This window comes from Cydia amplana, chromosome 5 (genome assembly GCF_948474715.1).
Source record: "Cydia amplana chromosome 5, ilCydAmpl1.1, whole genome shotgun sequence".
Lineage (NCBI taxonomy): Eukaryota > Metazoa > Arthropoda > Insecta > Lepidoptera > Tortricidae > Cydia > Cydia amplana.
Genome location: NC_086073.1, coordinates 18,675,714 through 18,701,305, shown reverse-complemented (window position 1 = coordinate 18,701,305; position 25,592 = coordinate 18,675,714). Strand labels below are relative to the sequence as shown.

General features: G+C 42.3%; 1 protein-coding gene and 1 non-coding gene across 4 annotated transcripts in view; both read right to left on the bottom strand.

Annotated features, from left to right (window-relative positions):
* Nucleotides 1-25,592, bottom strand: part of LOC134648331 (adenylate kinase isoenzyme 5) — a 55,240-nt gene that overhangs the window by 17,603 nt on the left and 12,045 nt on the right. For 2 of the 3 annotated variants that reach the window (XM_063502836.1, XM_063502837.1), the window contains exons 1-2: nt 18,903-19,112; nt 16,448-16,630 (exon numbers count right to left, since the gene is read on the bottom strand). In XM_063502836.1, coding sequence (XP_063358906.1) covers nt 16,448-16,630; nt 18,903-19,073 — 354 coding nt within the window. In that variant the 5' untranslated portion in view covers nt 19,074-19,112. Of the gene's footprint in view, nt 1-16,447; nt 16,631-18,902; nt 19,113-19,173; nt 19,317-25,592 lie in introns of those variants that run through there. The other variant, XM_063502838.1, reaches the window with a different exon arrangement.
* On the bottom strand, nt 14,454-14,527 carry Trnai-aau (transfer RNA isoleucine (anticodon AAU)). Its single transcript has one exon. It is a non-coding gene; the product is annotated as a tRNA-Ile (tRNA).

Sequence of the window (25,592 nt, the reverse complement as noted above, 5' to 3'; positions counted from 1 at the left end):
ATTCTTGAATAATTACATTTATTAATTAAATGAAAACATTAATTATAATTGATGTCTACGACATTTATTTGATTTACTTGTTTATTTGATTTGTTTGTTTTGATGAAGTGTCATCGTGGAACTTGCTAACTATGTAAACAAAAGTCACTAGTAAATTCATATTTTTTGACAGTTTCAATATGGCTGTTTGTTTACATAGTTAGCAAGATCCATAGAATGACACTGAATGACATTTGGAAATCGAACGCGCCGCGCCGTTGGGCCTGGAAAACGTAGCCGTATGTAAATAGTTGTCTTGTTCGTTTAGCGACCATCGGTGACATTGTACGTTGACCGTCGATCGATCGAGCTGCTTTATTGATGCCCTTCGGCTGTCGCGTCACCGCCCATGACTCGGACGCCAGGAAGCGACCGTTTTCAGACTTCTTGATAAAGGTAAAAAAAGTGTATGCAGTCTTGTGACTGTATGCAAAAGTTGACGTTCGAAATTGTTCCGTACCAAAGGGTAAAAACGGGACCCTATTACTATGACTCCACTGTCCGTCTGTCTGTCTGTCACCAGGCTGTATCTCATGGATAGCTAGACAGTTGAAATTTTCACAGATGATTTATTGCTCTTGCCGCTATAACAACAAATACTATATTAAAGTGGGGCTCCCATACAACAAAAGTGTATTTTTTTTTATTAGTTTTTGCGTAATGGTACGGAACTCATCGTGCGTGAGTCCGACTCGCATTTGGCCGATTTTTTTATTATTGGTTTTGTATATGAATAACTTTTTAATCATCGAGGTGACGTATAAAAAAAACTGGTGTAAAACTTAATCTTGCTTATGTATAATGCAATAGCTGACATGGTAATATCTATACCTACCTACATTTCTTTCACAACTAAGCTTAGCAGATCAAATTAATATTATGAAAATGAGCAAAACTTATGTTATTTCACGTTATTTTCATTACATTACTGAATATATAAGGTATCTTCTTAGAATAGTATGTTATGTAATGTAATGTAACTTTCTAAATTGAATGCAGAATTGAGTATTTTTGACAATCTTTCATTTAGTTAGTTAAAACACAAATTTTATGACAACTTGTCTTTAAACACAAATCACGTTAACAATACCAGTAATCAATAGACTAGAAAACGTGAATAAACTTAGTAATTTCTAGAAGGCTCCGCCCATACATATTAAATGAGAAAATGACCACCCTTACCTCCTTGGGACTGCTTATTATTTTTTTAATACTAAATGCACCTGTGTGCTTAGAAGTTAGTGACTTTATCGGTTTAACAAGGTTATTTTGTCATTATTTAATAACACGCGAAAGGTGATTGCAACGCGTTGTTGCTCTCTCAAACAAAAACGGCTAAATTAAAAGGCATATATTTTTATAATATGTACCATTATGTATGTTATGTTAGTTTTAAGATTTTTGAAGTGAAAACTTCTTTAGCGGCGCTGGGCACTTTTTGAGGTGGGAAAAAATGATAAACTCGAGACAGCGTAAGGCGATCACGTGACCGTAAGGTTTAGATGGCCACTCATTTAGATGGCATTTAAAACAATAAAGAAAAACTCAATGACATTACATGAAAAAGGTTCTAATCTTGTACGGGCTGAAATACGAGGATCTCACAGTTACATTCTAACTTTATAATATCACTGAAATATAATTCAATAAAGCTACATCTTGATGAAATCGCTAATAAAAGTGAACTCTAGTACTGGTGAATAAAACTCAAAATATCATGACCAAATATATTTAGATGCGAGGTCTGCAAGGTAACTTTACAATTTCTATTCGAATTCGAACGCTACAAATTTGAATTTCGAATTTTAAACAAGCTCACTGACCAGCAATTTCGGAACTAAAGTTTTTCAATAGAAAGGAGGATGGGTCAATTATACATATAGTGCGTCAAGCAAATCTTGTCAGTAGCAATGTACTGCAAATTAAAGTAGGGTAACACCATGTAACACTCAAAGAGCAGAATTGCGCTAAGAAAAGCAGCAATGTACATCGAACCAAAACGTGTTTATTTTTCCGCCCTTCATACGTCAGTTCGAGTGAATTATCATAACCTCAAATTTTAGTAATGTTTACCGTCAACGAGCATGATTGTACATTGTAGGCACCTTAGCTTTGCTTGAGGTCATGCATAATCTTGGTATTTAATGGTGACAGCAGAAATTTCTCTTGAAACGATTCAAAATGTAAACAATAAGATGATGGCTGTCATTCACGATCCACATTCCACAGATAACACACAGATGACACGCGATTTTGGAATTATTCGAACACAGTGTTGCTAACCCGCGATTTTTCAAATTTGCCGCCTTTTACTACTGACAAGATTTGGTTGATCCAGTATAGTGCCTAGTCCAAAATGTCTGCAACATTTTGGACTAGTCATTGAGTTTTCACTTCTGTCGGCACTCCCGGAGTGCAACCAGTGTTGGCCGAACGTTAATCCCAATTACCATTAAAAATTAACCATTGAAAAGGTTAATTCGAATTAACCATTAACCATTGAAGGAAATTTAATTGTCAATTCGCATTAACATCAATTTGCATTAATATTAATTTATTTCGAACCATTAAAAATTAAAAAGAATTAATGGTTAATGCTTCACAAACCATTAAAAATTAAATCAATTTTTAATGACAATTAAAAATATTATTGATAATTATCAATTAACAAAAATATATCGTAATTTTATAAGGGCGCCCGTAATTTTTATCTAGCTAGTGGACCTCAGGTTTGGTGCAACATAGAAACACGCCGTTTGATCATCCGACTCGTCTTGATGAGCACTTGGGAGACCAGTACCCAAGATAGAGCTGATGCTGAACCCTGGGTGTACCTAGTGGAATTCAGGTTTGGTGCAACATACACACACGTCGTTTAGGCTATTCGACTCGTCACAATGAGCACTTGGGAGAGCAGTACCCAAGATGGAGCTGATGCTGAACCCTGGCTGTACCTAGTGGAACTCAGGTTTGGTGCAACATAGACACACGCCGTTTAGGCTATTCGACTCGTCACAATGAGCACTTGGGAGAGCGGTACCCAAGATGGAGCTGATGCTGAACCTTGGCTGTACCTAGTGGAACTCAGGTTTGGTGCAACATAGACAAACGCCGTTTTGGTCATCCGACTCGTCTTGGTGAGCACTTGGGAGAGCAGTACCCAAGATAGAGCTGATGCTGAACCCTGGCTGTACCTAGTGGAACTCAGGTTTGGTGCAACATAGACACACGCCGTTTAGGCTATTCGACTCGTCACAATGAGCACTTGGGAGAGCAGTACCCAAGATGGAGCTGATGCTGAACCTTGGCTGTACCTAGTGGAACTCAGGTTTGGTGCAACATAGACAAACGCCGTTTTGGTCATCCGACTCGTCTTGGTGAGCACTTGGGAGAGCAGTACCCAAGATAGAGCTGATGCTGAACCCTGGCAGTACCTAATGGAACTCAGGTTTGGTGCAACATAGACAAACGCCGTTTTGGTCATCCGACTCGTCTTGGTGAGCACTTAGGAGAGCAGTACCCAAGATAGAGCTGATGCTGAACCCTGGCTGTACCTAGTGGAACTCAGGTTTGGTGCAACATAGACACACGCCGTTTAGGCTATTCGACTCGTCACAATGAGCACTTGGGAGAGCAGTACCCAAGATGGAGCTGATGCTGAACCTTGGCTGTACCTAGTGGAACTCAGGTTTGGTGCAACATAGATAAACGCCGTTTTGGTCATCCGACTCGTCTTGGTGAGCACTTGGGAGAGCAGTACCCAAGATAGAGCTGATGCTGAACCCTGGCAGTACCTAATGGAACTCAGGTTTGGTGCAACATAGACAAACGCCGTTTTGGTCATCCGACTCGTCTTGATGAGCACTTGGGAGAGCAGTACCCAAGATAGAGCTGATGCTGAACCCTGGCAGTACCTAATGGAACTCAGGTTTGGTGCAACATAGACAAACGCCGTTTTGGTCATCCGACTCGTCTTGATGAGCACTTGGGAGAGCAGTACCCATGTTAGAGCTGATGCTGAACCCTGGCTGTACTTAGTGGAACTCAGGTTTGGTGCAACATAGACACACGCCGTTTTGGTCATCCGACTCGTCTTGATGAGCACTTGGGAGAGCAGTACCCAAGATAGAGCTGATGCTGAACCCTGGCTGTACCTAGTGGAACTCAGGTTTGGTGCAACATACACACACGCCGTTTTGGTCATCCGACTCGTCTTGATGAGCACTTGGGAGAGCAGTACCCAAGATAGAGCTGATGCTGGACCCTGGCAGTACCTAGTGGAACTCAGGTTTGGTGCAACATAGACAAACGCCGTTTTGATCATCCGACTCGACTTGATGAGCACTTGGGAGAGCAGTACCCAAGATAGAGCTGATGCTGAACCCTGGCAGTACCTAATGGAACACAGGTTCGGTGCAACAGAGACAAACGCCGTTTTGGTCATCCGACTCGTCTTGATGAGCACTTGGGAGACCAGTACCCAAGATAGAGCTGATGCTGAACCCTGGCTGTACCTAGTGGAACTCAGGTTTGGTGCAACATAGACACATGCCGTTTTGGTCATCTGACTCGTCTTGATGAGCACTTGGGAGAGCAGTACCCAAGATAGAGCTGATGCTGAACCCTGGCTGTACTTAGTGGAACTCAGGTATGGTGCAACATAGAAACACGCCGTTTTGGTCATCCGACTCGTCTTGATGAGCACTTGGGAGACCGTACCCAAGATAGAGCTGATGCTGAACCCTGGCTATACCTAGTGGAACTCAGGTTTGGTGCAACATAGACACATGCCGTTTTAGTCATCCGACTCGTCTTGATGAGCACTTGGGAGAGCAGTACCCAAGATAGAGCTGATGCTGAACCCTGGCTGTACTTAGTGGAACTCAGGTTTGGTGCAACATAGACAAACGCCGTTATAGTCATCCGACTCGTCTTGATGAGCACTTGGGAGAGCAGTACCCAAGATAGAGCTAATGCTGAACCCTGGCTGTACCTAGTGGAACTCAGGTTTGGTGCAACATAGACACACGCCGTTTTGGTCATCCGACTTGTCTTGATGAGCACTTGGGAAAGCAGTACCCAAGATAGAGCTGATGCTGAACAGCTGGCTGTACCTAGTGGAACTCAGGTTTGGTGCAACATAGAAACACGCCGTTTTGGTCATCCGACTCGTCTTGATGAGCACTTGGGAGACCCTACCCAAGATAGAGCTGATGCTGAACCCTGGCTATACCTAGTGGAACTCAGGTTTGGTGCAACATAGACACATGCCGTTTTAGTCATCCGACTCGTCTTGATGAGCACTTGGGAGAGCAGTACCCAAGATAGAGCTGATGCTGAACCCTGGCTGTACCTAGTGGAACTCAGGTTTGGTGCAACATAGACACACGTCGTTTTGGTCATCCGACTTGTCTTGATGAGCACTTGGGAGAGCAGTACCCAAGATAGAGCTGATGCTGAACCCTGGCTATACCTAGTGGAACTCAGGTTTGGTGCAACATAAGCCCACGCTATTTAGGTCATCCGTCACATCTTGAACCTGCAGGTACTGCCAGGGTTCAGCATCAGCTCTATCTTGGGTACTGCTCTCCCAAGTGCTCGTCAAGATGTGACGGATGACCAAAACGGCGTTTGTCTATGTTGCACCAAACCTGAGTTCTATTAGGTACTGCCAGGGTTCAGCATCAGCTCTATCTTGGGTACTGCTCTCCCAAGTGCTCATCAAGACGAGTAGGATGACCAATACGGCGTGTGTCTATGTTGCATCAAACCTGAGTTCCACTAGGTACTGCCAGGGTTCAGCATCAGCTCTATCTTGGGTACTGCTCTCCCAAGTGCTCATCAAGACGAGTCGGATGACCAAAACGGCGTTTGTCTATGTTGCACCAGACCTGAGTTCCATTAGGTACTGCCAGGGTTTAGCATCAGCTCTATCTTGGGCACTGCTCTCCCAAGTGCTCATCAAGACGAGTCGGATGACCAAAACGGCGTTTGTCTATGTTGCACCAAACCTGAGTTCCATTAGGTACTGCCAGGGTTCAGCATCAGCTCAATCTTGGGTACTGCTCTCCCAAGTGCTCATCAAGACGAGTCGGATGACCAAAACGGCGTGTGTCTATGTTGCACCAAACCTGAGTTCCACTAGGTACTGCCAGGGTTCAGCATCAGCTCTATCTTGGGTACTGCTCTCCCAAGTGCTCATCAAGACGAGTCGGATGACCAAAACGGCGTTTGTCTATGTTGCACCAAACCTGAGTTCCATTAGGTACTGCCAGGGTTCAGCATCAGCTCTATCTTGGGTACTGCTCTCCCAAGTGCTCATCAAGACGAGTAGGATGACCAATACGGCGTGTGTCTATGTTGCATCAAACCTGAGTTCCACTAGGTACTGCCAGGGTTCAGCATCAGGTCTATCTTGGGTACTGCTCTCCCAAGTGCTCATCAAGACGAGTCGGATGACCAAAACGGCGTTTGTCTATGTTGCACCAGACCTGAGTTCCATTAGGTACTGCCAGGGTTTAGCATCAGCTCTATCTTGGGCACTGCTCTCCCAAGTGCTCATCAAGACGAGTCGGATGACCAAAACGGCGTTTGTCTATGTTGCACCAAACCTGAGTTCCATTAGGTACTGCCAGGGTTCAGCATCAGCTCAATCTTGGGTACTGCTCTCCCAAGTGCTCATCAAGACGAGTCGGATGACCAAAACGGCGTGTGTCTATGTTGCACCAAACCTGAGTTCCACTAGGTACTGCCAGGGTTCAGCATCAGCTCTATCTTGGGTACTGCTCTCCCAAGTGCTCATCAAGACGAGTCGGATGACCAAAACGGCGTTTGTCTATGTTGCACCAAACCTGAGTTCCATTAGGTACTGCCAGGGTTCAGCATCAGCTCTATCTTGGGTACTGCTCTCCCAAGTGCTCATCAAGACGAGTAGGATGACCAATACGGCGTGTGTCTATGTTGCATCAAACCTGAGTTCCACTAGGTACTGCCAGGGTTCAGCATCAGCTCTATCTTGGGTACTGCTCTCCCAAGTGCTCATCAAGACGAGTCGGATGACCAAAACGGCGTTTGTCTATGTTGCACCAGACCTGAGTTCCATTAGGTACTGCCAGGGTTTAGCATCAGCTCTATCTTGGGCACTGCTCTCCCAAGTGCTCATCAAGACGAGTCGGATGACCAAAACGGCGTTTGTCTATGTTGCACCAAACCTGAGTTCCATTAGGTACTGCCAGGGTTTAGCATCAGCTCTATCTTGGGCACTGCTCTCCCAAGTGCTCATCAAGACGAGTCGGATGACCAAAACGGCGTTTGTCTATGTTGCACCAAACCTGAGTTCCATTAGGTACTGCCAGGGTTCAGCATCAGCTCAATCTTGGGTACTGCTCTCCCAAGTGCTCATCAAGACGAGTCGGATGACCAAAACGGCGTGTGTCTATGTTGCACCAAACCTGAGTTCCACTAGGTACTGCCAGGGTTCAGCATCAGCTCTATCTTGGGTACTGCTCTCCCAAGTGCTCATCAAGACGAGTCGGATGACCAAAACGGCGTTTGTCTATGTTGCACCAAACCTGAGTTCCATTAGGTACTGCCAGGGTTCAGCATCAGCTCTATCTTGGGTACTGCTCTCCCAAGTGCTCATCAAGACGAGTAGGATGACCAATACGGCGTGTGTCTATGTTGCATCAAACCTGAGTTCCACTAGGTACTGCCAGGGTTCAGCATCAGCTCTATCTTGGGTACTGCTCTCCCAAGTGCTCATCAAGACGAGTCGGATGACCAAAACGGCGTTTGTCTATGTTCCACCAGACCTGAGTTCCATTAGGTACTGCCAGGGTTTAGCATCAGCTCTATCTTGGGCACTGCTCTCCCAAGTGCTCATCAAGACGAGTCGGATGACCAAAACGGCGTGTGTCTATGTTGCACCAAACCTGAGTTCCACTAGGTACTGCCAGGGTTCAGCATCAGCTCTATCTTGGGTACTGCTCTCCCAAGTGCTCATCAAGACGAGTCGGATGACCAAAACGGCGTTTGTCTATGTTGCACCAAACCTGAGTTCCATTAGGTACTGCCAGGGTTCAGCATCAGCTCTATCTTGGGTACTGCTCTCCCAAGTGCTCATCAAGACGAGTAGGATGACCAATACGGCGTGTGTCTATGTTGCATCAAACCTGAGTTCCACTAGGTACTGCCAGGGTTCAGCATCAGGTCTATCTTGGGTACTGCTCTCCCAAGTGCTCATCAAGACGAGTCGGATGACCAAAACGGCGTTTGTCTATGTTGCACCAGACCTGAGTTCCATTAGGTACTGCCAGGGTTTAGCATCAGCTCTATCTTGGGCACTGCTCTCCCAAGTGCTCATCAAGACGAGTCGGATGACCAAAACGGCGTTTGTCTATGTTGCACCAAACCTGAGTTCCATTAGGTACTGCCAGGGTTCAGCATCAGCTCAATCTTGGGTACTGCTCTCCCAAGTGCTCATCAAGACGAGTCGGATGACCAAAACGGCGTGTGTCTATGTTGCACCAAACCTGAGTTCCACTAGGTACTGCCAGGGTTCAGCATCAGCTCTATCTTGGGTACTGCTCTCCCAAGTGCTCATCAAGACGAGTCGGATGACCAAAACGGCGTTTGTCTATGTTGCACCAAACCTGAGTTCCATTAGGTACTGCCAGGGTTCAGCATCAGCTCTATCTTGGGTACTGCTCTCCCAAGTGCTCATCAAGACGAGTAGGATGACCAATACGGCGTGTGTCTATGTTGCATCAAACCTGAGTTCCACTAGGTACTGCCAGGGTTCAGCATCAGCTCTATCTTGGGTACTGCTCTCCCAAGTGCTCGTCAAGATGTGACGGATGACCAAAACGGCGTTTGTCTATGTTGCACCAAACCTGAGTTCTATTAGGTACTGCCAGGGTTCAGCATCAGCTCTATCTTGGGTACTGCTCTCCCAAGTGCTCATCAAGACGAGTAGGATGACCAATACGGCGTGTGTCTATGTTGCATCAAACCTGAGTTCCACTAGGTACTGCCAGGGTTCAGCATCAGCTCTATCTTGGGTACTGCTCTCCCAAGTGCTCATCAAGACGAGTCGGATGACCAAAACGGCGTTTGTCTATGTTGCACCAGACCTGAGTTCCATTAGGTACTGCCAGGGTTTAGCATCAGCTCTATCTTGGGCACTGCTCTCCCAAGTGCTCATCAAGACGAGTCGGATGACCAAAACGGCGTTTGTCTATGTTGCACCAAACCTGAGTTCCATTAGGTACTGCCAGGGTTCAGCATCAGCTCAATCTTGGGTACTGCTCTCCCAAGTGCTCATCAAGACGAGTCGGATGACCAAAACGGCGTGTGTCTATGTTGCACCAAACCTGAGTTCCACTAGGTACTGCCAGGGTTCAGCATCAGCTCTATCTTGGGTACTGCTCTCCCAAGTGCTCATCAAGACGAGTCGGATGACCAAAACGGCGTTTGTCTATGTTGCACCAAACCTGAGTTCCATTAGGTACTGCCAGGGTTCAGCATCAGCTCTATCTTGGGTACTGCTCTCCCAAGTGCTCATCAAGACGAGTAGGATGACCAATACGGCGTGTGTCTATGTTGCATCAAACCTGAGTTCCACTAGGTACTGCCAGGGTTCAGCATCAGGTCTATCTTGGGTACTGCTCTCCCAAGTGCTCATCAAGACGAGTCGGATGACCAAAACGGCGTTTGTCTATGTTGCACCAGACCTGAGTTCCATTAGGTACTGCCAGGGTTTAGCATCAGCTCTATCTTGGGCACTGCTCTCCCAAGTGCTCATCAAGACGAGTCGGATGACCAAAACGGCGTTTGTCTATGTTGCACCAAACCTGAGTTCCATTAGGTACTGCCAGGGTTCAGCATCAGCTCAATCTTGGGTACTGCTCTCCCAAGTGCTCATCAAGACGAGTCGGATGACCAAAACGGCGTGTGTCTATGTTGCACCAAACCTGAGTTCCACTAGGTACTGCCAGGGTTCAGCATCAGCTCTATCTTGGGTACTGCTCTCCCAAGTGCTCATCAAGACGAGTCGGATGACCAAAACGGCGTTTGTCTATGTTGCACCAAACCTGAGTTCCATTAGGTACTGCCAGGGTTCAGCATCAGCTCTATCTTGGGTACTGCTCTCCCAAGTGCTCATCAAGACGAGTAGGATGACCAATACGGCGTGTGTCTATGTTGCATCAAACCTGAGTTCCACTAGGTACTGCCAGGGTTCAGCATCAGCTCTATCTTGGGTACTGCTCTCCCAAGTGCTCATCAAGACGAGTCGGATGACCAAAACGGCGTTTGTCTATGTTGCACCAGACCTGAGTTCCATTAGGTACTGCCAGGGTTTAGCATCAGCTCTATCTTGGGCACTGCTCTCCCAAGTGCTCATCAAGACGAGTCGGATGACCAAAACGGCGTTTGTCTATGTTGCACCAAACCTGAGTTCCATTAGGTACTGCCAGGGTTTAGCATCAGCTCTATCTTGGGCACTGCTCTCCCAAGTGCTCATCAAGACGAGTCGGATGACCAAAACGGCGTTTGTCTATGTTGCACCAAACCTGAGTTCCATTAGGTACTGCCAGGGTTCAGCATCAGCTCAATCTTGGGTACTGCTCTCCCAAGTGCTCATCAAGACGAGTCGGATGACCAAAACGGCGTGTGTCTATGTTGCACCAAACCTGAGTTCCACTAGGTACTGCCAGGGTTCAGCATCAGCTCTATCTTGGGTACTGCTCTCCCAAGTGCTCATCAAGACGAGTCGGATGACCAAAACGGCGTTTGTCTATGTTGCACCAAACCTGAGTTCCATTAGGTACTGCCAGGGTTCAGCATCAGCTCTATCTTGGGTACTGCTCTCCCAAGTGCTCATCAAGACGAGTAGGATGACCAATACGGCGTGTGTCTATGTTGCATCAAACCTGAGTTCCACTAGGTACTGCCAGGGTTCAGCATCAGCTCTATCTTGGGTACTGCTCTCCCAAGTGCTCATCAAGACGAGTCGGATGACCAAAACGGCGTTTGTCTATGTTCCACCAGACCTGAGTTCCATTAGGTACTGCCAGGGTTTAGCATCAGCTCTATCTTGGGCACTGCTCTCCCAAGTGCTCATCAAGACGAGTCGGATGACCAAAACGGCGTTTGTCTATGTTGCACCAAACCTGAGTTCCATTAGGTACTGCCAGGGTTCAGCATCAGCTCAATCTTGGGTACTGCTCTCCCAAGTGCTCATCAAAACGAGTCGGATGACCAAAACGGCGTGTGTCTATGTTGCACCAAACCTGAGTTCCACTAGGTACTGCCAGGGTTCAGCATCAGCTCTATCTTGGGTACTGATCTCCCAAGTGCTCATCAAGACGAGTCGGATGACCAAAACGGCGTTTGTCTATGTTGCACCAAACCTGAGTTCCATTAGGTACTGCCAGGGTTCAGCATCAGCTCTATCTTGGGTACTGCTCTCCCAAGTGCTCATCAAGACGAGTCGGATGACCAAACCGGCGTTTGTCTATGTTGCACCAAACCTGAGTTCCATTAGGTATTGCCAGGGTTCAGCATCAGCTCTATCTTGGATACTGCTCTCCCAAGTGCTCATCAAGACGAGTCGGATGACCAAAACGGCGTTTGTCTATGTTGCACCAAACCTGAGGTCCATTAGGTACTGCCAGGGTTCAGCATCAGCTCTATCTTGGGTACTGCTCTCCCAAGTGCTCATCAAGACGAGTCGGATGACCAAAACGGCGTTTGTCTATGTTGCACCAAACCTGAGTTCCATTAGGTACTGCCAGGGTTCAGCATCAGCTCTATCTTGGGTACTGCTCTCCCAAGTGCTCATCAAGACGAGTCAGATGACTAAAACGGGGTTTGTCTATGTTGCACCAAACCTGAGTTCCATTAGGTACTGCCAGGGTTCAGCATCAGCTCTATCTTGGGTACTGCTCTCCCAAGTGCTCATCAAGACGAGTCGGATGACCAAAACGGCGTTTGTCTATGTTGCACCAAACCTGAGTTCCATTAGGTACTGCCAGGGTTCAGCATCAGCTCTATCTTGGGTACTGCTCTCCCAAGTGCTCATCAAGACGAGTCGGATGACTAAAACGGGGTTTGTCTATGTTGCACCAAACCTGAGTTCCATTAGGTACTGCCAGGGTTCAGCATCAGCTCTATCTTGGGTACTGCTCTCCCAAGTGCTCATCAAGACGAGTCGGATGACCAAAACGGCGTGTGTCTATGTTGCACCAAACCTGAGTTCCACTAGGTACAGCCAAGGTTCAGCATCAGCTCCATCTTGGGTACTGCTCTCCCAAGTGCTCATTGTGACGAGTCGAATAGCCTAAATGGCGTGTGTCTATGTTGCACCAAACCTGAGTTCCAGTAGGTACCTACTGCCAGGTTTCAGGGTCATTTTGTTGTCTCATTTTAAAATATCACGACCTGATAATTCACTGAAGCTTGTATTCATATGCTTATTTTTAATTTTAATACCTAGCTCCAAGTTTCTAAGCAATAGTAACATTAATTATTAGTTTATGAAAAAATTGATTTAATTGCATTAAACGTTAATTTAGATTGACAATCAATGTAATTAAACGCCTCAAAATTCAATTCTAATTAACTTAATTTAAATTGATGCGTAATGCAATTGACTAATTGCGGATTTAATGGTTAATGGAAATGATTAATTGTTAATTAGAATTACACATTACGGCCAACACTGAGTGCAACCCGTTGTTTTTTTAAGGGCAGTGGCCTGAATGTAAAGATTTTTCAAAATCGGTACAACCGTTTATTAGCATTGCATTTGTAAACATACACACAAGATCATACATATATACCTATTGAGTATACACATTAATCATTGCATTTATTCGTGATAAACTTACTATAGCATACACAAGTATATGACAAAGAAATTAAACATTAAAATAGATAAATTGTTTACGACGAAATGGCCCGCCTCAGCATAATGCTAACCCAAACGTCAGCGCTGATCTACCGGCGAGACCATTACACAATTTAAAGATATATTATGTGTTAAATACGGATCTCTACCGTTTTCCAAATAGATTTAAGTCATAATGTATTGTTTGCCCGCATTTTCGTTAATAATAATTCATTTGGTTCAGAAACGCATCACTTTTCAGGATTGTAATCTAACCTAACCTATCTATAGGATATCCATACGAAAATTCTGAAATTAACGGTTTCAGTTCTATGACTAATTAATTAATGATAGTATGACAAACATTATGACTTAAAACTTTATGGGAAACCAAGCAACCCCGTTAAATACGTAGACATACAATCTGTAATTCTGTACGGTCATGATGACAAACCGTTTACGTACCTATAAGATATTCAACTTAATTTTGTTTGCATGTCGTTCGGGTCAATTCGCGGGTGGTACGTAATCGTACAAGGTGATTGTCACGTTCAAGGATAAATCTAATCTAGCCAAGACACGTTCGGATTTTTACGTCACCCTAGGCCCGTAAGTGGGATTTTCTCCTCGCATCGCGATTTCCTCCTTCCTGGCCAAGGCAAGATTTAAAACTTTAGACAAACCACGGGCGTTCGTAAAGCCCCAGATTGCATAAATAAAAAAAACCGGCTAAGTGCGAGTCGGACTCACGCATGGAGGGTTCCGCACCATCAACAAAGAGCAAAACGAGCAAAAACACGGTCACCCATCCAAGTACTGACCCCACCCGACGTTGCTTAACTTCGGTCAAAAATCACGTTTGTTGTATGGGAGCCCCACTTAAATCTTTATTTTATTCTGTTTTTAGTATTTGTTGTTATAGCGGCAACAGAAATACATAATCTGTGAAAATTTCAACTGTCTAGCTATCACGGTTCGTGAGATACAGCCTGGTGACAGACGGACGGACGGACGGACAGCGGAGTCTTAGTAATAGGGTCCCGTTTTACCCTTTGGGTACGGAACCCTAAAAATAAAACACCTGCGATCTGGAGCATTCACGAATTCACCTCCCTAGGTATGTAATTTACTATATAAAACCTGTAATTCATTTGATATTGATGCCACTCACTTATTCATTACTCACTGATTAATTAGTGCACAAAGAGTAATAATACCTATTGACATACATAGTTAACGGTGGACTTGAATATATAGCATTATTACTAAGCCAAACTTACTGAAGTGTGGCAAAATGTCATCATTACTGTAATATTTGTATGAAAATATTACATTTGTAATGCTACTCCCTCAATTTTTCTATTTATGTAAGTCGGCACAAAGTTAGCATAGACGCATTCTAAATAGAAAATTAATTGTATCTAAAAACATTAAATACTTCTAAATCATAAAGAAAGGGTATCGTAAAAATATTGTACCTTCATTGTCCTATTTAATTTTTCATAAAAAAATACAAAAAGAGAAGTGGCCCATGAGGGGATCGAACCCGCGACCTTCGCGTTATTAGCACGACGCTCTAACCAACTGAGCTAATGGGCCGATGGATGAGCGTGCGAAATACATCTTCACTTTATCTTGGCCCTGAGGCCGATCTTTTGCTGATGTTGTGAAGATAATAATAGCATTACCACATTTATTGTTATGACATTACGGTTGAATTTTTAATAGAGGCGAGTATGTAACATGCATTGATTTTTTTATCATTTTAATGGATTTGATATCATCTTGTTACTTATAAATCTTATAATATGTATAATGTTTTGTTTAAAATTACTAATATTAAGCTTCCGATAATCGGTCTCAATTCTTTCAATTTGTTCAGCCGTATTATAAGCATGAAGGGCCAAGGTATTCACAAATATCTCAACAAAGCTTCTATTATAAAAATATATTAAAGTGCATGTTCAGATATTTTGGAGCACTTTGGCCACTGAGTTGTATTTGATGGCGACTGCAATACAAATATACAGACAAACAAACAGATTGAATTAGTTTCGCATTTATAATTTATAGTTAGGGAAAAAAGTAAAACAATTAAGTATTTGCTCAGGTTGATGGTATAAGTTAACCCGTTCAGCGCTAATCACGACACGTTGTCGTTTTGCCTCTACGAAGCATTTCCGCTACATACCGGGAAATCCATATCGGCTACGATGTAGCGCTACCACCGTAGCTCAGCAGTGAATGTGTTAATTTCAAAATTTAACAAGAATCATTGCACCAAAGTTACCCCATATTATAATAGTTTCAAATATCCACTAATCAACGAAGCTATCGACAGTCAAGCGTTTACCGCCCACGCGTATTAATTGCCTAGTGAACATGTGCGTGACATCACCGCGTAGCACATCGCTACAACGGCTACGGGGCGTAGAGGCATAGACTAGGAATCCTCTAGACTGAGTTTAGAGCAATTATTTCATGAAATGAAATTTCGATGCTGCCAAAAATGCGGGGGTGCGGGGGGGACGAGGTGAGCGAATCCCGTGCCGTGATTGGTCCGTTCAGAGACACGGACCAATCACGGCACGGAATTGACTCGAAGATGGAGTAAAACTATCGTATAAGTGGCAGAGGGGGTAGCGTTACTATGCTCAGTCTAGAGGATGTCTTGTCTGTGCGTAGAGACCTACGTCGTAGCGCAGGCAGCGTTGTTTTTAACGTTTTCGTAGAAGGAGGCCTAGCCAAGGTGACAAACGCTTCGGTAGAAGTTGTTGAGCTCCATCCGCGCCAAACTGAGCACCACGTGCCCGAGACGGGCGCCATACTCGATTTGGCGCTCCAGGACCCACTGTCTAATGTACTAAGCCACTACGTCACGCTGTAGACCTGGAAGTGTTTTTGTCTCACTCACCGCTATGAGCATCTCGCTCTGGTCAAAGTACTCGGCCACGGGCATGACGCTTCTGTAGAACTTGTTTAGTTCCATCCGCGCCAAACTGAGCACCACGTGCCCAAGACGGGCGCCATACTCGATTTGGCGCGCGGACCCACTGTCTAATGTACTACGCCACTACGTCACGCTGTAGACCTGGAAGTGTTTTTGTCTCACTCACCGCTATGATCATCTCGCTCTGGTCAAAGTACTCGGCCACGGGCATGACGCTTCTGTAGAACTTGTTTACTTCCATCCGCGCCAAACTGAGCACCACGTGCCCAAGACGGGCGCCATACTCGATTTGGCGCGCGGACCCACTGTCTAATGTACTACGCCACTACGTCACGTTGTAGACCTGGAAGTGTTTTTGTCTCACTCACCGCTATGAGCATCTCGCTCTGGTCAAAGTACTCGGCCACGGGCATGACGCTTCTGTAGAACTTGTTTAGTTCCATCCGCGCCAAACTGAGCACCACGTGCCCAAGACGGGCGCCATACTCGATTTGGCGCGCGGACCCACTGTCTAATGTACTACGCCACTACGTCACGCTGTAGACCTGGAAGTGTTTTGTCTCACTCACCGCTATGAGCATCCCGCTCTGGTCAAAGTACTCGGCCACGGGCATGACGCTTCTGTAGAAGTTGTTGAGCTCCATCCGCGCCAAACTGAGCACCACGTGCCCGAGGCGGGCGCCATACTCGATTTGGCGCTCAAGGACCCTCTGGCGCCAACTGACTAGCACCACGCCGCTTATAGTCTGGATCTGAAATAAAAATACGGTTAATAGGGACCCATCGATATATTACGGGCTTTGAAACGTCAAACTTCTATGAAATTATGACGTACTAGCGACCCGCCCCAGCTTCGCACGGGTTAACAAATTATACATAAACCTTCCTCTTGAATCACTCTATTAAAAAAAACCGCATCATAATCCGTTGCGTAGTTTTAAAGATCTAAGCATACATTAGGGACAGACAGACAGCGGGAAGCGACTTTGTTTTTTACTATGTAGTGAAGTATAAATAACACTTGCCGTGCGTATATCAATATCGATGCAGACTTTTCTTGGTCTACTCCAAATAGTTCATTCAATTCCTCGAAGTTATTATTTTCTCCGCATATTGCGAATAATGGGAAAGTATCGATACAGCGAGTCACCCAAACAAACGCTAATAGGCATTACCTGTGATTCATGGTATGATATTGCAAAAATGGTATATGGTTGGTGCAATAAACATTTGATTCATATACTTATTTATAGAAAATTAAATAAAGTTAGCATATTTTTTAAGAAAAAAGGTTTATGTCGGGTCACAGAATAAATAATAGTACTAAGTACAGAAGACTCACTCTCTAACAAAACGCATCTGTTACGATCAGCACAGATATGGCCGATAGGTGGCGACAGCGCCACGCGCGGCTTATGGCTTTCCCCAAAATTGGGGCCGAACGGATGTACTTTTAGCTACCTGTAGCAAAGCGACGAAATCGCGGAGTGAGACACGCCTGGTCGGGTGTACACATTGTGATCGGAGCGAACAAGGTGGCCACAAATATCTGAACACGCCTCTATTGTCAAGGCGTTAGAGTGCGTGTTCAGATATTGTTGAGCACCTCGGCCACCTACGAGTAGATATATCTGATGGCTGTACAAAACACTAGAATAACGGAAAAGCGTGTTCAGATATTTTTGGGCACCTCGGCCACTCAGATATATCTGATGGCGTCTGTACTGTAGAATAACGGAAGGCATTAATATTCGGACATGCGTGTTCGGCCCATCGGCACAAAAATCGAACGTGTTAAGGTCACAACGAATTAACCAACAATTTATAAGTCTGACACATCGGTGTCGGCGGGAAAATCGGAATGTAACAGGTGTACCGTTTCAATATGGAGTATTACTGCAATGTTATGCCGCCAGATTTCAGCACTAGCGACTTTAGCATACCATTAGAGTAACTTATACTGTGCTTATACATACTGTACCTTAAACTGTTTTTTGACAAGTTTTCACAGACAATCAAATATGACATTGATACATCAAGGCGGTTTAATTTAAACTGTTGTGAGACATACTAACATTGTGACATTGAGTCTAAACCGTAAAATTATTCAAGGCGGTTTGTTTACAAAGGGCCTACCGGGAAACGCGAAATCGAAACTCAGCCATCTGCCTCTTTATCGCTCGAATATGCAAGAGTGATAGAGAGGTTAGGTAACAAAATTTCGACTCTCTCGTTTGCGGTAGACCCTTAGATTGTGACTTATTGTGGGAGTGGCGCCCCCAACGCAGAGTTTCCCTATTAGGATTTTCTCCTCTATACTTACTACGCTCTCAACGCTGGTGGCTGGTGGCCTAGCGGTAAGATCGCGCGACTTTCAATCCGGAAGTCGCAGATTCAAACCCTGGCTCGTACCAATGAGTTTTTCGAAACCTACGAAATATCATTTGATATGAAATTATGAATGAGTCGCTTTTCGGTGAAGAAAAACATCGTAAGAGAACCGGACTAATCCCGGTAAGGGCCTAGTTTACCCTCTGAGTTGGAAGGTCAAATGGCAGTCACTTCCGTAAAAACTAGTGCCTACTGCCTACACCAATTCTTGGAATTAGTTGTCAAGCGGACCCCAGGCTCCTATGAGCCGAGGCAAAAAGCTAGGATAAGACAAAGAAGAAGATTTACTTATACTACACTTTTAATTCCTATTCAGTAATTCAGCATCAGCATTAATGCCGACACGTCACTTTACATCTACGAAGCATTTACGCTATATACCGGGAAACACATGTTATCGGCTACGACGTAACGCTACGATCATAGCACAGCAGTGATCAAGTTTAGATGTCCCCGCTCCCGGTGTTGCGAGACTTGCGAGTCAGACTCGCGCCCTAAGTGACCATTTCACCACACATTTTTTTTACGAAGTTTTAATTTAATAATAAGTTTAAGCCTATACTGCCTATTACGCTAGTTATCAGGTATTTATGTATTTGCCTGAAAATAAAGATGTTTCATTTCATTTCTTACCTTATCTGAGTACTCTGCGACATCCCTCATCGACCTCGGGTATCCGGAGACCAGATAAGTCTTCGCTGTGGGAGCCATCTTCATTTCCAGCATCAGGACCTCGATAACCGTCTTGCTGGATAGTGTATTATCATATCTAACCTTATCTGAGTACTCTGCCACGTCCCTCATCGACCTCGGGTATCCGGAGACCAGATAAGTCTTGGCCGTGGGTGCTAGCATCAGGGACCTCCATGACAATCTTGCTGGATAGTGTATCATCATATCTAACCTTATCTGAGTACTCTGCCACGTCCCTCATCGACCTCGGGTATCCGGAGACCAGATAAGTCTTCGCTGTAGGCGCCATCTTCATTTCCAGCATCAGGACCTCGGTAACCGTCTTGCTGGATAGTGTGCCGAAGTCTTGCATGTCTGCAAAAAAGGTTAAAGGTTAAAACATAGGGTCTGTCAATCTTAGTTCTAATATGGTTGCACTAAGGCTGCGTTTCCACCAGAGATGTGCGAGACTGCGTAGCGAGGGATGGGCTTGTCATGAACCAATAGAAACACTTCATTTACCTATCAGCTGTAGTGGAAACAGCTCAGCGGAGCGAATCGATAAAACTGCGTCCATCATACACCGTAAAATTTAAACAAGACAAAAATACCTACCCTGTGTAAAATTGTATAATTAGTAGTTAATAATACCTACTTATAATGTAAACGATTAGCTTGAAATTGTAATATTGTAGAGACACTGTCATTTTAAGTCTGTTATTTGAGGAAATTGATATTAAACTCCAACAATTAGTGTTTTAATATTATAGCCTTGAATATTGAGAATTTGATTCCACGTGTCCGTTCCCGCGCTAAGGGTGACCAACTATTTTCAACTACTGGGACAATCCGAAACGAAGTTATTAGTTTAGTTGGTCTACTAAAATAAACTTTCTACAATTAAAAATTTAAAAAGCCCCTACCGTAAAATGGTCCTACTTTGCTCCAAAATTGGCTCCACTTTAAGGAAATTTTGAATATTTTTTAAACTGTTCCTCATTTAAATTTGTTATGAGTTAAAAAGTTGAATATGAAGAAGAACATTTCATGTGACATATTTCATCAGTAAATCAACTTTATGGAATGTTGTTTTATATAAAACCTTGGAGGATACAACTAAACGGAGTAGCCATTAACAGGCTTTCCCCTCTGTCGAAAATAGGCGGCCAACGGTCATACACAATGTATGGACTGACGTTTATCTGACATGGCTATTTTTACGTTACGCATACATTTGACGTTCCCCTCCCCCGCAAAAATCGGCAGACTATTTTGTACAGAAAATTACAGACATGGCGTCTCCGTTTGATTATATCCTCCAAGTATAAAACGAAGCTTTGAATACGGGGCACAATATACTCATTGTTGGGGGTACTTTTGCTCCTACCTATAGTTCACCCCATTGTGTGCCAAATTAATAGACCCCGCTAAGAAAAGAGAATATTATGACTAAAGTAGCAAGCAATTCATAAAATATATACAATTTCGCTTATCTGAGTATATAAATAATAATATAGAAATATCATGGTTGGATATAAGTCATTTTTTTAAATTGGAGCAGTTACCCACCAAGGAGCAAAGTAGGACCATTTTACGCTATAATCGCTATATGAAATAAATCAATTTTGTGCCAAAAATGCTTTACATCATTTTGGAAAAAAGCTCATACTCTTCAAACTGCTAGATCGACTACTATCAAACATAGCCCAGAACCACCGCAAGGACACTCGCAAAAAAACAAGCACCCACGGTTGCACTCCGGGAGCTGCGCCGGGCCTGAGCACCGCTCCCCGATTATGAGTGGCCATCTAAACCTTATGCCCCTTACGGTCTTTACGGTCACGTGATCGCTTTGCGCTGTCTCGAGTTTATCATTTTTTCCCCACCTCAAAAAGTGCCCAGCGGCGCTAAAAAGTTTTCACTTCAAAAACATCAAAATCGGTCCATCCAACGAGAGTTACGATGCCACAGACAGATCTGTCTGTCTGTCATTGGCGTCAAACATATAACACCCCTCTTTTTGCGTCGGGGGTTAAAAAAAAGTAATAAATCAATTAAGTAGGTAGTCAGTCTAACGGGTTATTCAGGCCCACGTCGTATATGCGTAATCAGGAATCAGATTACACTAGAGTGTGTAATAAACATGCTTGTTAATAACTATGCTTAGTCTGTAAATTAATTGAGCAATAAAACTGGACATATTTCTAACCTTTCGTGCCACATTGTAGTAAACGTTAGAACTTATTGTGCTTTTCGTTTATAATTTTTTTTTTCAAATGAAAACCTTTTGTGAAATCATGCCGCATTCCAATCTGTCATTGGGTTGAAAGGCATATTCAGATATAATGAACTTCAATCGCATTCGTGCCTCATTAATATGAAAAGTAATTTTTAGACCTTATTTATAACCACTCACATGATTGATACTTTTCAGTGACCTCTGGATAATATTCATGAAAATTGTAAATAAATGGCCTTACCCAATTCGAACCCAAGACCTACTTCGTAGGCAGGGTCCCTACCGACTAGCCTAGGACGCCGTTTACACCATTACAGATGAATGGCTCATTGGCTCCGATATTGCCCTAAGAAGTGCTCGTAGGTATTTAAGATATTTTTTCTACTCCCGTACTTTTATTTGTCATTTAAAGGGTCGTGCACACACCTTTAAAACCCTACTTTATAGTTGTCAAGACAAGTCTTTAGTCTATTCCCCAAGAAAGAATTTGTGCATACACGCAGTATCTTTCTGGCGATTTTACGATACTTCGTGTAATGACCAATAAAAAAATATTGAATGAAATACAGTGTTGCCAACCATATTTTAAATGTCATCTCTGACAAATAAGTGAACCATAGACATGTTTTTATTTAATTTAATTCATTCATTCATTCTTTTCCCGCCAGTACCCTCCATTTTTGCTACTTAAATATTTGTTAAATTTACAATTTTATTTCAAAGTAAGTGTTAGGTCGTAGAAAAAGTATTGTATGTGTGAGATACGTAGTATAAAACAAAGATCACACTTACATTTTCACGAAATAGTCCACTTTTGCTAAGCTAATACGTATATCGAAATAATAAGTTAGAACTGCTGTTTAATTACACAACTACCCTCCATGTATATTTCTTGACCATAACTGTCAGAACATTAGTAACGTAAATAAAGTATCTTATAATAATAAGCCATGATATTAAATTCGTATTAATTTGCGATTAATTATTCTATAATAAATTAAATTAAAATGTAGCAAATACATTTGTTAAATTGAATTATTATGATAACCGGATGTGCAGGAAACATCTTACTTGTTATTCCTACCAAGAAGTGGTGGAAGGGGTGAAGTCTGATCGAATATAAGCGGGTGTCTGACAGTTGTGGCTCACTTCTCAGTTGGAGAGCTAACAACGACAAACGAAGCTAAGTATCCATTTTATTGTGTTTTTATGACTTTTATGTTTTCTTTGTGTTATAGTCTGATGGTATGTACGTTACAACCTTTGATGACCTTTTAACAATTGCTATGTAACGTATATTCCAACTGATTACGGTGTAATACATCATGTAGCTTATTGCTAGATCTTTATTACTGTTTTAAATTATGTCAAGTGTGTACAGTAAGGTAGCCAGTACTAACTATAAGCCACCGATATCTATTACGCAGCGTACCTACTTGACTAATTAATTTAGCAATACAATTATTAAGATTTTTGTGAATTATGTGGTAATAAAGCCGATTAATTGTTCAGTAAATTTACAATATACTTTTACTTACAATTTGCTTATATAAATATATTACTTAAATAATGTTTACCATTTTTATATTCTAAACCTTGTAGTTGTCCCTATAATAAATACATTACTTTGAACAATAACTAACTGGTCTTAACTAAATACTGCATTGCATCCTGATTTTCTATTCTAGTAATGATTTTACTGGTGGTAAATCTGACATCAGAAGTGGGATGTTACACACATTCTATGCCTACAAAACTAATGTTTCAGGAGCAGTACGAGTCAACAGCGGGACGCTATCCAACTCCAAACAGACACTGTAAGCCGCGCTATCCTGGACACAAGGACACTGGTGTTTCACTTTCAGTGAAAACCCCAGGTGAAACAAGATATTTGGTATACTAAGCATGATGCTTTTTATGGAGAACAGCAGCAAGCAGCTCAAAAGTACTTCGCGAAACAGAAACTACCGCACCTGTGAGACGCTACGGAGTGGCGCCTGTCTGGAAGGATGACTGATGAATGATGTTGTTTCTGGTATGTTAAAACTTGGTTATACTTAAAAATAGGACTGTATAGGTATGTTTAAACTATTCTAAATGACGATTTAATTAATGACTAAATTGAATAATAATACTTAAAAGGGTTATTTGTGAACACTTTGACAACATTTTGGTTTGGATAAGTTTCTAAACGTTGGAATAACGTTATTTATAGCCTGGATAAATATTTTAATCGTGATCAGTTAGCTATAACTCGAATTTCATTATAAGATTTTGAGGTCTGCATTAGAGACTTCGTTTGAATTTTAGGCGGTTAATAACGATGGGAATTTTAATTGTAACTTACCGCGTGTCTTAGTTAGGTACGTGTATCAAGTCACATTCAGCTGTCGGTTTAGTTACGAATCTGATTTAATTCTCACGTTTATGATATTTATCGTCTGCTTTGTCACTTTTCCTAAACGGCCGTTAACGGTATACAGTTAAGTGGAAATACCCTTATACGTCCTATATATTTTATTAGTCACATTACTTCTTATTTTTGTTACGATTGATACGAATAAATATTTATATAACACCAGTTACTATTTCAATAAGTATAAAACAGTAAATAACATTAAATTGTCTGGTCGTTTTAAAACTATAAGGATAAAGTTCACACGCTTTTTGGTTTTCATTTACAAGCCCTTATTTACAATTTTGCACCTACAGTGCTTATTGCGGGTTCTGTGTACAGATAGTAATACGTGTTTGGCATAAAAGCGTTTTTGAAAATATGCTTCCAGTTAGCTTGATAAATTTACTGATTGATGGATATATATGACTACAAAAAAAAAGGATATCTCAGTGACAACCTTAGACAATTACGCCATAAAAATAGTAGACTAGTTAATTCGACTCCCGTATTAATAAATTATGTTTTAAAACCCTGAAAGTTGAAAGATAGTGTTTTGCACACGCAAATTAGTCAGTAAATAAAAAGCACATATTCTCTTGGTAATAAAAATACTTTACTAAAAAAAAACAATAACAGAGTACGATAAATGTGTATAACGTATTCCTTTAGGACAGTGTTTTTCAAACTTTATGGTGTCACGGCCCTTTATGACCACTAAATTTTTTTTTTTCGCGACCCACACTTTGAGAAACACTGCTTTAGGACAATTCATCTAGGTGATCTGTAAGGAATATAAAAAAATATATACACGGTATAACATGAGGAGGCCGAATAGTTTTAGCAGCGTATTCCTGATCATATTTAGAGACAAAAATGTCCTATAAACTTTTTTGAAATTCGCCTAGTTTCGGAGTTAATACCAATAAAAAAAAAATCATAATAATTTAGTTTTTATTGTTACATTGATGGCGAAGTTTGCTACTATGGGACGTAGTCTAAATATCCTTATTGATAGATGTCAAAAAGTGACAAGTAACTATGACTTAGGTACGAAAATAAAATAAAAATATGTAAAAATGCATTTTAAGTGACAGGTTTACCAATAACATTTAATGTATAAATACATTAGAAAAAATTGAAAAAAAAAAACATTAGTTTTGTTTTTTTTGCGAAATTGACCTAAACGCATTACATTTTTTTCCCCTTCTTTTGACCTCAGAAATGCGTGGTTAAAGTCACATTCCTCGTGAACACCATGTATATACAATATTTTAAACCATTATATACTTATACATTACCAGTTCTCGTAGAAACTCACATATGCAATTGGGTATATGTACCACCATTTACATGGTCTGGCGGTAATTAAATATGCGGCGGTAATGAAATGCCTAATACAATGGCAATTTTGTACCTATGATCTTCTGGTTCATTTTATTGTTTGCTTTAATTTTGGTACATACGAGAAAACACAAGACAGCCAATAAAGCCAAGCGGAATGTAGATAGAATGTTTACAGTGAGTGAATGAGCTATAAAACGATTGTATAATCCTGATACTATAGTATTTAACTTATATGCATTTTTTTAAATTCATACCTAATCTATTGCCATAATGAAGCATGATTGTTATAAATAATACATCTTCGAATGAATTATGCCACTGTTGTCCATCGGACAACGGGATAGCATAACAAACACGAAGGTTGATCGTACCCAGAACATCCTAGACCTCCTAGAGAATAACTTTTGTACGATAAATCCGCCTTTGTACGATAAGTTATTTTGTACAATTAAGATTCAACTAGCAGAATATCGCGTTATCTGCTAAATTTGGGTTTAAAGACAGTTACTATGGAAGCTCTAAAACAACATTTCATAAAGAGAAGTACGTTGCCTATTATATGTAACCACATTTTTTTTACCACCAAAGCTTCAGCTAAATAAAAGATAGATCTATAGACATATTGAATACATTCTAGATAATTCTGATTAATGACTTTTAGGGTAGTTGT